This window comes from Phaseolus vulgaris, chromosome 11 (assembly GCF_051622355.1).
Source record: "Phaseolus vulgaris cultivar YP4 chromosome 11, ASM5162235v1, whole genome shotgun sequence".
Lineage (NCBI taxonomy): Eukaryota > Viridiplantae > Streptophyta > Magnoliopsida > Fabales > Fabaceae > Phaseolus > Phaseolus vulgaris.
In genome coordinates this window covers 8,414,690-8,427,644 of record NC_143508.1, presented here as the reverse complement: position 1 = coordinate 8,427,644, position 12,955 = coordinate 8,414,690, and the positions used below count along the sequence as shown (strand labels likewise).

The window sequence follows — 12,955 nt, the reverse complement described above, 5'->3', positions numbered from 1 at the left end:
ATCCTCCAATCATCGATCAAAACAGCATAGGCCAGAATTGAGACTCCACATCAGAAAAGGAACTTTGAATGACTTTATCTTCATTCGCACCAAGGCCAAGCGTATAACAAATATCATTGATCAATTCATCCTCTAAAATTTATTCCGTTCCTCTTCTTCTACATACACCGTACCACTGCACTCACACCACATACCGTCTCTCCTCTCCTAAATCCATACCAAGTCCATGCTTCCAAAGATGAGTATATATGTCAGATGGTAAGCACGATAACTTCTCTATCCAAGCATGACACTTTATCTATTATATTACAAGTAAACAAAGTATATGAGAGACTAAGTCTTCTCGTTCCCTAAGTACACAGGACAAATGATATTTCCTGCATCTAGTTCCTTTTAGCTAGCTTATCCTTTTTTCGGAGTCAATTTTTAAGGCACCTCCAGATTTTAAAATCCTTTTAACCGCATAACACTTCTGTACACTTTCTTTGTGAACTAGTTTCTATCAATCTTGCTTCTTGTTAGAGATCCCACATCGACTAGAGATTAGAGCATTTCATTGTATATAAGTGGGTGCAAACCTCAACCCTATGAGCCGGTTTTATGGGGTTGAGTTAGGCTTAAAGTCCACTTTTGTAATATGGTATCAGAGCCATTTTGAGCCTATCATAGCGAGTGTTTGTGTTGGGCCTATCGTGTCACCCGCTATCGGGCCGCTATCGGACCACCCATAATATATAGTCCCACACACGAGTTGGTAGTCTCGGTGTGAGGGGGGTGTGCTGGAGATCCCACATCGACTAGAGATTAGAACCTTTCATTGTATATAAGTGGGTGCAAACCTCAACCCTATGAGCCGGTTTTATGGGGTTGAGTTAGACTTAAAGTCCACTTTGTAATATTTCTCAATCTTTCATTTGGTTTTAAACCACGTGAATTTTCTACCTACTAACAAAAGATCTATTAACTTCATATCCTCAATAAAGTCGTTAAACATCTTGTAGTTTACATTTTGAGAGTCCCTCCTTTGGATGCCAGGCCTTTCATGTTGCCCTGTTAAAGTCACTAGTAACACATCGCAACTTTCTGCTTGACCCATTTCTCCTTCTGATACGTTCTTCCCTAATTCTTTTCCTTATTTGACTCTTGTTAGATGCATAAATATTAATCTTTGCACTCATTGTCTCCAAATTTCTTTAATACCTAGATACCATTTCCCCACATGCGAGATGTCCAAGTCATTAGCAATAGACCACAACTTCCATGCTTGCTCCCTTTCATTCTTTCACCAAAAAAACTTCATTGCAATTCCTAAGGCAGCTATCAATCAAGAAGTTAGTAAAATCTTAGGACTACGATCTAAGTAATTTCCTCTTTCTTCTCCCCTCATCTCTAGAAGATGCACTTCCTATCTTGGATATGCTAAGAGAAGCGTCAGATAGAATATTGTACTTATTTCGAAGAGCTCTCTTGGTTACCCCTAATTGGAACTTCCCCCCACAGAACAAAACCCCGTGGTTTGATTGCCCCCCTCCCTTAACTTGGCTCGCCACTACTCTTCTTGATCTCAAAAGCTTTTGGATTATGCATAGGCATTGACCACTACACTTCCTGATCTCAATAGCTTTTGGATCATGCATAGACATTGACTCATTGACAAACTCCTCTTTACATTGACTCACCTCATAATCTTACTCAATCCATGACTAACTTTGCTCAACTCACAGTCTACTTGAACCCATTGACTGGCTACTAACCATTGGATAGTCTAATGAATCATCCTTCACTCCAGCTTTTTGACCGTCGAACGTTCCGTCAAAACCTTCGTCTTTTGCCTCCTCGGAAAAATCATCTACATATATATTCTACTTCATCCAAGTATGAACACTCGCTTCCAAATATTGACTCCCCCTTGTTACACTCTCATCGTCACCCAAATTCTCAAAAATTAATAACATTGGCAACCTATCTATGCATAACTCACTTGCTCATATCCACCCTCTTAAAGTTTTCAGTGTCGCCATGTGCTACATGACAAATCTTTCAAATACATTAACCACTTTCTAAAAACACTCCCTGTTCCATAATCCTAGAGGTATACCATTACATGGAAACCATACAAGTCTATTTCAAGAAATCTTGGAAGTTCACGTCTCGACACTAATAAACAAATTAAGTTCCAAGTGTGAGTATTATGTCATGCCCTTGTACTTAAATTTTACATTTTACATCCTTTGATTAGCCACACCTATAAACTTTTGTATAGGGTTAAGTCATTCAACCTTCTCACCCATCTATTGATGAGATCACCATTGGGTTCCACATGAACTCTCATATCTCGCCCCTTCACCTTTCCTCCTCAACACTACTACTCTTCGTCAAGTCTGGACCTCCTCCTTGTGGCTCTTGCTTCGATTTTCTTTTGTTCAACTTGTCCTTTGCCTTTCCTGCCCCAAACGGCTTAGAGATGTTATTTTCTAACATTAAGCCACCATTTTGTGTTTTTTCTTTCTTCTTTTCATTGGATGTTGGTATTTATCTTTTCATTGCCAAACATGACAGTATCTAGTTCCTTCTTTAACTTCCTTTCGTTACCCACCTGATGAATCTCACAAAACTGAACCTGTTTTTCCATTTATCTAATTTCTTTGCAATTAATATACTTTAGACTCTTTCTCACCTCTGGAAAATCTTCTACAGACCTATTTTCACGTATCTCTTTGGTATTTTTGGAGAAGAAAAACATGGTTGTGTCCCTTCTAAATCTTCCCGTATAACCATTCATGTCCCTTATGTCTTAACTTCAGTACAACCACCTACACCTGACCTCTCTCCTCCCATTCTCACCGTAACACTTCAAAGTCCCTTCTGCCTTAACTTCAGTATAGCCACCTGCAGCCAAGCTCTGTTCTCCTCCTCTCGCTCTTCTCCCGCTCTCGCCATAACACTCCAAGATTTTCTTATAATTTGACAATATAACAATTGTTCAAAAAATTGTGTTGGCATAACACACTTGACTTCCAGGATTAAAATGAATTTAAAAGTGCACGTGCGAGAACTAAAACCGTTAAATTTTTATATATACAAACCAGAACGTAAAAATGATGTAAACAGAGATAAAACGAATAATTAAGCTTTAGAGTCTATACAATTGAATAGGATATCTCTAAATCTCATTATATTCAAATCAACAAATCGACTCCTTATGTATGTTTATTTCAGAAAATTTAATTTATTTTAAAATAAATATCATAAAACTGAAAAAAGTAATTATTTTCTAGTAGATTGATTTAAATACACGCTACAGTATAAAAGAAGGTAAATCAATAATGATGGATTTTTTTCATCAGGTAGGATGGTACATTTTGAATAGCAAATCAAGTGTTATACACAAATAGTTGATTTCTAAGTTTTTTTTAATAATTACACTTTTCACAGTTCTTGTATTAATTTTAGTTTCAGTGATCATAAAAGTAAAGCTTTGCTTGAGTGTAGAAAATTATATAGGATTGTGCCATGTAATAGGATAATGACTAATCAACGGCAAACAGAGGACCAACGTTAACAAAAAATAAATACCACTTTGAACTCATTTTTGCTATTGGTTTATTTTCCAACACGATGATACACTACTCAAAAAGTAACATCAAATAACTAAATTGTTTTTTCAAAAGAGAAATTAATATAAAAATATTAAGTAGTAAAAAATATTAAGTAGTCTTATTTTTTTTTAACAGGAAACACTAGTTGTCTCTGCTTTCCACTGCGTCATCCTGTTCTAGCTTGTTTGTTGACTCCAGTTTCCACGCTAGGTGATAGTGTGATTGCTGCCACACTTGTGAATGCGAAACAATGCTGCTGATTCAAATTATGCATGCAAAAATAAATAAATAATGAAATTATACAGGCACCCACAATCTCTAATTCCATGGTGGTCTTGTCATTGTCACAATAATTGCTAATTGAGCTTCTTATGCCGCTAACTTCAACTTCCTTGACTCCACAAAGGACATAAACTTTCGCAATACTGCTCTGAAATGATATTATCAAGTATAAACCAGTAATAGATAAAGAGAAAGAAAGTTGCACAAAAGTCTAAATTCCATGTACAAACAAGTGCTCAAATCATAATTGTTAAGATAAATTCTAATCCCGATTTACATCTACTTTATTTCACAAAATCAATTTATAAAGTAAATATTGTCACTTTACTTGCATACTTTATTTTTTTAACAGTATCACTATCATGAAATGGTTCACAATCAAGAAATATACTAAGTTTTATAAAAATATTAATTTAATTCTATTTATATCCTTTATTTCTTATATAAATTAACTTAAATAAATATTATAGTTTTTAAGGGTGGACTTAAAAAAAATATTTAACTACTTGTTGCTATTATGAAATAACAAAATAATTACTAAATCACCAATAGAAAAGAAATGGAAAGAGATTGTAATCATGGTCTCAAGATCAATCTGCACATAAAACATTTAAACAACCTTCAATAGAGTTTGGCATTTTACTAAATGACCTATCTTGACTTGAAAGGATGATGCATATTTTTATAATGTGATTGATCTGGTGAATTGGATTATCTATAAGACTTTGGATTAAGCTCCAAAAAATTGGAATATTATCTATGCTTTTATTACAATTTTTTGGAAAGATACCTATATGAGTTGGTAGAGGCAAATGGTAAGACGCTTCTTACAAGAAAAGAGATGATAAAATAAAGGGTGACTATATATAGACAATTTTCACGTGCGCCAGATTAGAACAGGTGATATGAAAAATAATTTTTTATTATAAATATTGGATCCATATGTTGCATGGAAAAAATTAGAAAATCTATTTGATTTTTTTCATTTTCCGAAAACTGTTGTTAAAGTTGGAAAGATGGTGCCTGTTGTTAGAGTTGTTAGAATTACAAAATTGACTTTTGTCATATCATGTATAGAGACACAATTTTATTATTGTTTTCAAATAACTATTTTCTTAAAATAAAATGCAGGTGGTGTGGTCGTGACCAGTCGTGACAGATAAACCTTTGCTTTTGCTTTTGGAATTCGTAAGATGTTAGATACCATAGATCTGTGTAGTTCCTTTCAGCTTTCTTCTATCTAAAGCCCAACCTTCAAAAAAACCTTCAATAATGAAATCATCTTTCACTTTCTTCGCTTTTCTCATCGCCTAAAAAAACAAATTTCGGTTTAGTATTTACCTACGATGAAGACAAATTATTTTCTTCTTTTATTTTCAATAAATTTAAAAATTATAATATACATTTAGATGGAAGGATGTCAATGTAAAAAATAAAGAACAAATTAACAATTGGTGGAAAGAGAGTTGCATCTAGATTTTACAAAAAGGTAACTACTAAAAGGGAAAAAAACTACTAAATAATGAAAAAAGAGTTCCACGTGAAAAAATAGTAATTCCTCGTAATTAAGATATAATTAAACTATAAATGTTTAATAATTAAATTCTTTTATTAAGATGTAATTAAACTATAAATGTTTAATAATTAAATTTTTTTATTAACAACATAACTTCACTATAATATATCTATAATCTATAATTTATAATACTATGTAACATAGATTCTTCAATTTTATATTCATAACTTATTTTTCTAATACAAAACTCAAGAAAAGGTAGTAATGTAAAAAATAAAAAATAAAAACTTAAAATAAAGTGGAGAAAAAAAAAATTTGACAAATGACGGGAAGAGGGTTTAGGGTTTAGGATTTCGTCTTTATGATTGAAAGAGAAAAAAAAATACCAAATAATGGAAAGAGACTTCCATGTGAAAAAAAATATACTCATTTTAATATAGCTAAATTATAAATGTTAATAATTAAATTTTTATCACAACATCATAAAAGTATAATATATAATAAATAATATACTTAATTATCTTATTTTTATATAATGAATCTAATTACATAAAATAAAAATATTTTTATTTATAAAATAATTATAAGATATTATTTATTTATAAAATAGTTATAAAAAATTATAATAAAAAGCATGTACACGACACGCCTATATTTCGCTAGTACAAGATAATGCATTTTTCAATATCTTCAAGAATATACTAAAATGGAAATTGAGTAAAGTACATTAATATCAACAGAATTTATCACTTAAAAACAAAAATATTTAAAGGCTTTTGCCTTCTTGTCTCTAAGCGATCTTCATGCATAAAAATATTATTTTTATTTAAAATAATTATATATTTTTTACATTTTTTTTTTCTTGAAGCTTAATTTGTTTCCTTTTCTTTTCTGTCAAACTGCGAAATTAACTAATTTCCATTTAAAAAATCCGAATCGTGAAGGGACTCATTCCAAGAAAAGAAAGTATTCCCTTCATTCTTATTAGTAAGACTCAGATTAAAATTAATGTTTTCTTGTTTTAGAATATCCAATTTCATTCTTATTAGTAAGACTCAGATTAAAATTAATGTTTTCTTGTTTTAGAATATCCAATCCATAAATTATTTAGATTAAAAATTTTATTGGTAAACATTTTAAAAAGGGAATAATACGAAGCACAAATTATTAAAAAATGATGAGTATGAATTAAAATAATTATGTGATTAGATCTTATAAATCTGAAGCAAGGTAAAAGACATTAGAAAAGAATGAGATGGTAAAGCAAATCAACAATCAATAGCATAAGTGTAATGAGTCTTTTTTTTTATTGCAACCCAATGCTTGATCGTGTTCTAGTTCCTCTGTTTGGTTGCTGGGTTTTCCCTGTTCCTTGCTCTTCTTCCAAACAGTGATGTTATTATTTGTTGTCTGTGCAAATGTCAAGTGGCTGGTGAGTGTGTAATTGCACCCACCATGTCTAGTGCCACACAAGGTTGATCAGTGGGAACCTGAAGCAATGAATAGGCAAACAAATTAAAACATAGTGTACTCTTTATGGGACAAAATAAGTGAAGCATACACACATATCTGAATTTTTCAGAAGAGACACTGTCATTGGATCTTCTAACTGTCACTAATGTTTACACAAAAATTGTAATAAAATAGTCACTGTCCCATTTAATCTCGTCCTTGGCTATCATAAATGTCTCTGCTTCAAATTCAATTCTACCTTTATTATTTTTATATATTTTTATTAAAAAAAATCATGAAATAAAAATCAATTTAAAAAAAAATAATAATTAATTGTTATAGTGACTAAATTAGAGATATTTTAGAGTTTAATTTCTAAATTAGTTTCTATTATTGTTAAATAGTTTCTAAATTAGTATCTAATTAGCAACCAAGGCTTTAACTATCAATTATTTAAATCCTAAATTTAATAGCAAATTTTTTTATTGTTAATTAGATACTAATTTAGAAATCATTTAACAATAATATAAACTAATTTAAAAACCAATTTTTTTTTTAAATTTTAAAATGATTTTTAATTTAGTTAATATAATAACTAATTATTATTTGTCTCTAGTTTGCATTTCATGTTTTTTCTTGTTTTTTAATGAGTGCTAATGAAAGAAAAATATTAATATATTCCAAACTAAAATATCCTTATTTAATCAGTATCTATACCTTTGATGACTACATTACTAGAGAACAAATATTGAATAAAATTATATTTAAAAAAAGTATTAGACTTTAAAATTTCAAAACATCAATTACTTTACTATTAGAAAAAGAAGACCAAAATATCTGAAGATAAGAAAGAAAAGTTTGATGTAGTTTTTTTAATATGTCCGTATCTTTTAGTATTACTTAAATTCTATTTCGTTTATACCTTATCAGTTTTTAAAATAAAAGTAGCCATCATTTTATAACACATTTTTTAATTTATATGAACTATATTTCTTTTCTTAGTTGTCCTTATTAAATATTATGAAAATCGAGAAATAAACTACTTCTTTGTTTTTGTTTGTATATAGTAGTTGTTAAAGTTCTTTTTAAAAAACTTAGGAAAGTATTTACTTTTTGTTGTTTTTAATGTAATTTTAAATAAGTTATCAATTATAAATCTAAAACAATTTTCAAAACATAATAAAAATGAAAAGAAAAATATAATTAGAAAAAAATTACTTTACAAAAAATTAAAGCACAGATTGTTAATTTTGCAAAAATGATTGTTATTTTAGTAAGGTCGTGTTTTCAAGAAAAGTAAAGCAAAAGCATAACATAAGGAAGAGAATACCTCAATTTGCTGACATCACACACGTGAAAACTCTTATAATTTTTTAATAGATAAAGAAAGAAAGAAGAATAAGGAATCTTTGCAAGTATATTTAATGTGTTGACAGCTAAAGATGAATGGATTCTTAAAAAAAAAGTGATCCTAAGATGATTCTCATTGAAAGCAAAGGAACTTTTTTAAGAAAAAACACATCCTTCAAGTAAATTAGTAAATGTACAATTAATTAAAATTTTCTGCAAAACTTATTTTTAATTTTTTCAGAAATATTTATGAAAAAGTGTGTTAAGAAGATGATTGTGGTTGACTTACAAAATGGCCAGCTTTGAGGATCCAATAGAAGTGTAGATTTTTATATGATCTAACAAAACCTTTGGTTGTTGATTTGTCACTTCCACAGTAGAGAGGTGTTCTATCTTTGGCCAAGAAATTTTTAAGCCCTTCCCACCTACAATAAAAAGAATGATTAAAGACATTCAAAAACTTTTATGTTTGTTTTGAATCTCAAAAAACTTGAAGGATAACATAAGAGAGAAAGAGATGCATGTACTTGAGTTTATGAACCCATGCATCAGTCCCTTTGGTTGAACAAATCAGATCAATCTGTAGTAATGAGACAGAATATGATGTTACTTATATCAAAACATAAAAAACTACCATATGATTTGGATAACTTCAAGGATAAAAATCTGATTAATTTGGAACAAATCCACATGTTAAATTAAACAATTAAGGTGGTCTGTGTTATATACAACATCGATTCTTAATAATTATCATCAAAACTAACAAGGAAACTTTGTGGAAAGGGACCTTACTTGTCCATTGTACACTGTCACGTTGACCCCTTTGGCCAGCAGTTCATCAACCTGCAGATTTTGAATCAAAGAACATTCAATATTCAAAAAAGGAATAGAAAAAAGTTACCCAGTTGAAGAAAACCATAGGAGGGAAGAACACAACATATTAAGCTTACTAGAAACGTTGATTTTATGCTCAAATGGACTCTTTTAGGGTAGCATTGTGAACATGATAACATCTATTTATATTGAAGGTTTAAAACCATAGTTCTCAGCTTGTTTTAATGCTTATATTTTCTTCTTACCTCATCGATTCTTGGTTTCATAAAATCACCTGAAAGGTATTCGAAAACATCACCGGATTGCCCTCCCCATCTGCCACCACAGAAGCTAAATGAGTGATGATTTGATTGGTTTGCAGTGAAAATTTGGAGTACCCTTTTGAGTTGTCAAGGAATTAAAGACTTACGTGACATTCTCTGGGATGATCTTTAACTTTTTCTTTATGACACCGTTTAGTAACTTGTCAAGATCATTATCACCACCAGGAGATTTTGACCTTGACCTCAAGGAAGTGAGATACCTGGAGTACCTCTTCGTTGATATTTTCTTATATAACCCTAACTCCAATGCTGCAACATCATCACTTCCTGCATCCTCCAAAAAATTGTAGAAGTCCTGAAGTGAACAAAAAAGTTGTAGGACTTCTTAGGAGTGTAAGTAAAGATTAAAGCACAATGTTGAATAAAATGTTGAATGGAGACATCATGGTACCACAAAGTTGCTGCTCATGGAAATCACAGACTCAAGTTCACTCCATGAGTCGGTGGCTTCAACAAATTTACCATCCTCAAGTTGCTGCTTGATCCTCTCAGCTACACTGATCTCTAAAATGGGTTTGTTAGATAACACAGAAAATGACCGTTGCATAGAATGTTACTTTAGTTTTTGTTTTCCTTGTCTGTGTAATACATATTTGTTTGTACATGAGAAGATGGAAAACAGATTTTACCTGTTTGATTTTTGCAGTCCATTATCGTCAAGTCGTGAGAGGTCTTTAAGGAGAGGACCCCATGAGAACTGAAATTGCAATATCGAATTCAATATTGAAAATTTTGAAAGGTCAACAAAAGCTGGTGGACAGAGAAATTCTAATAATTCAGTACCACAAAATCTTCAGGGGAGATCCAACTGTCTCCTAATGCCACACCTAAACAAAAGGAAAATAGTTACACCAAATCATGAATGTCTTGGAATTCTGTTAGAAAATTATTAAACAATTCATCATTTCATATGATTCATTTCCTAACTAACAAAAGAGAAATTCACGCTTAATCCCATTAGTATGTCAAAACTGTTTTCAATCACCATAAATTGAAGATAACCCCACCAACATAGTGTGCTGTAAAGTTGGTGATAACCTTTTTCTCCTTGTGTGAATATAATCAGAGATTTGATTCTCAAACTCGTGTATATGAAAAAGCATATATTGAAAGAGAGTAGTTCCATGAATACAAAAACTTTAGTATATTGAGAGATTGGTCTTTAACTTCTGGTTAGAAAATCCACTAAGTAATCTAGAATCTGACAGATGAACACATAATTGAAGAGAGGGTTACCTCCAAGTATAAGCTTCAATTTCCCAGCTTCTATAGCTTTCAGAGCAGATAACCCGAGAGTGACAGCAAATTTGCCACCATATGACTCTGCCACGATGAACAGAGGGCTCTTTTGTAGTTTCTCATTCTTATTGAACAATTCAATCAACAATGTAGTCAAGTCGGTGGCTGCTTCATTATCTGTTTTAACAAAGAGTTTTTTGTCCTCCACAAAACTGTACCCAGTTCCAACTGGATTGTCCTATATTGTTCACAACATCAGAAGCATTCAATTGAGTTATCATAATTAAGAGCCACAAAGTAAAAAAGGTTCAAAGAAACTCTTTTTCAAGGTTATTACCACAAACAAGAGATCTGCTTTTTGCAGCCATGTGGAATTCCGTGGCTTCAAGTCTGTGTTCAAAGGCCCAACCTCCTCAAAATTTCCAATTCCAACTCCTGAAGCACCCTGCTCAATGTTTGAAAACCTCAAATCATGGGTTATTCATGTTTTTGTTCATATCACACAACCCAATTCAGTAACACTTACAGGTCCTCCTTGCAACCAGAGAATAATTGGCCACGGCTTAGAGGGATCTTCCACTCTATAGGGACTTCTATATAGCCACCAAAACATGTGTGCTTCTGTGATGACAACAATAACAACACCACAAGGCAAAAAAGAATTGCAAACATTACTTCAATACACTCTAAATTCCTTTTCCACACACTCCAAACAACAACATGAAAACACACAAAAAAAGAAAAATTGCAGTGTGTTATCATTTGCTATGTCCCAATGAATTAAGATTGCAAAGTTGTGAAGCAGTGCTTACTGGGTCTGACTGGAACGTATCCCCATTCCTCTGATCCGTCTTGGGTTTTGAAAGCTAAAACCTTTCCTCCATGAAACAGCAAAGCAATGAACAGGAAAATGGATAGTAAATGAGGAACCTTTTCCATTTGGAGAAAAGAAAAGGAAGCAAAAAAAGGTGTGAGAGGCAGAGAAAGAGTGAAGTGAAGCAAAGGATATGGCAATTTATTTATATTGGCTAAGTGGTTAGTCAAAGAGGATTGATTTGGAAGAAAGAAGCGTGTTTTGTCATGTCAGTGTCTATCTACAACAGAAAACAGAAGGCATAAGAATCCTACGTATGCATCAAGATTAAAAGTGTTAAATTTCAAACAGTACAACAACAACAACATAAGGGTCTTCACTCTTTTCCAGGTAAAACTATGCCATCCTTAAAAGCAAGGTTATGCCGTGTTCTTCTGAAACAAGATCGCCATCTAACTGCAACTTACTGTGGGGCCATGAAGAGGATATTTAAGAGATTGAGTTGGAAAAAGAAAACCTCACTTTTGGGGTTTATGGAAGGCAATAACATGTTCAAAGTAATAAATGTGATGACAAAATGAAGAGAAAAAGATAAATATGATTAGAATTATGATATATTATAATTCACTTTTTTTTCTACATATACAATATAATTTTCACATTATTTTTTAAAAAAAATTTGTCACATAAAAAATAGTATATAACTCTCTAAATTGTCAAAGGATAATTTTTGATATGATTAATAAATGAAAATAAAGAGAAGAAGATAACTATGATTAAAAAATGAAAAATGAAAAAAAAAATCACATGAAGGTTAAATGTAGCCAGTTTAATATATTTAGTTACTATACTTTCCCTTAAATAAAAACAATATTTCTTCCATTCTACAATAAGTTTTGTTTAAGAAGTTATAATAAATGTAATTTTAATTTTTAATATAATACTAACTAAATTTTATTGATACTTTTATCAAGTTCCATTTTAATTTTTAATGAAGTATTATCATTAAAGTCAATTCGTAAAATTATTATTCTCATCTATTTATTAATTAGTTGTGTTTTGTAAAAAAAGTTAACCATACTTACTATTATGAGACGGCAAAGTATATATTTAATATAATTTTAAAAGTAAGTTGATATAAAGTTTAACAAATACATTTTTAACAGTTGATTATTACATTATAATAATGTACACTGTTGCATGAATGATTTATTCTTGATTTTGTTACAATTTTAAAAAAGTTTTGCTATTTTTAGTGAAGAAAGTGAGTTATTTCAATCAAAATCAGATATGAACATTGAACTCTATTTATAGTTGCCAAAACTGCGATATGGATGGTTATAACAAGGTTTTTATTATATGGAAAATGACCTTTCTTTAAAGGAAAAATCACACTGAACTATGTAACTCCATTGACATTTTGCTAAAAATGTAGGAAGAATTTTGAGTAGGTTCATGATCATGATATGAAATTATAAAGAAAATATTCCAAAATTTGTTTATCTTTACGAGCACATCCGATTCTCTAGCCAGACGAATCTTCCAA

General features: G+C 30.9%; 1 protein-coding gene across 1 annotated transcript; it reads right to left on the bottom strand.

Moving 5' to 3' along the window:
- Positions 1-6,581: 6,581 nt before the first annotated feature.
- On the bottom strand, positions 6,582-11,977 carry SCPL51 (serine carboxypeptidase-like 51). Its single transcript, XM_068633386.2, has 14 exons — positions 11,776-11,977; positions 11,408-11,689; positions 11,122-11,216; positions 10,933-11,040; positions 10,593-10,833; positions 10,140-10,183; positions 9,986-10,053; positions 9,748-9,853; positions 9,443-9,651; positions 9,279-9,348; positions 8,992-9,042; positions 8,727-8,779; positions 8,489-8,624; positions 6,582-6,887 (listed from the first exon to the last, which is right to left on the bottom strand). The coding sequence occupies exons 2-14, from the start codon at positions 11,532-11,534 to the stop codon at positions 6,819-6,821; spliced, it is 1,377 nt and encodes a 458-aa protein (XP_068489487.1). The 5' UTR covers positions 11,535-11,689; positions 11,776-11,977; the 3' UTR covers positions 6,582-6,818.
- Between the last annotated feature and the right edge of the window lie 978 nt (positions 11,978-12,955).

Excerpts from the sequence above, each read along its gene's own strand:
- SCPL51 (XM_068633386.2), bottom strand. The coding sequence starts at position 11,534 with ATGGAAAAGGTTCCTCATTTACTATCCATTTTCCTGTTCATTGCTTTG. Across the intron at positions 11,041-11,121 it reads TCTGGTTGCAAGGAGGACCT|GGTGCTTCAGGAGTTGGAAT; the intron begins GTAAGTGTTACT and ends AACATTGAGCAG. Across the intron at positions 9,652-9,747 it reads CCATGAGCAGCAACTTTGTG|GACTTCTACAATTTTTTGGA; the intron begins GTACCATGATGT and ends TGTTCACTTCAG.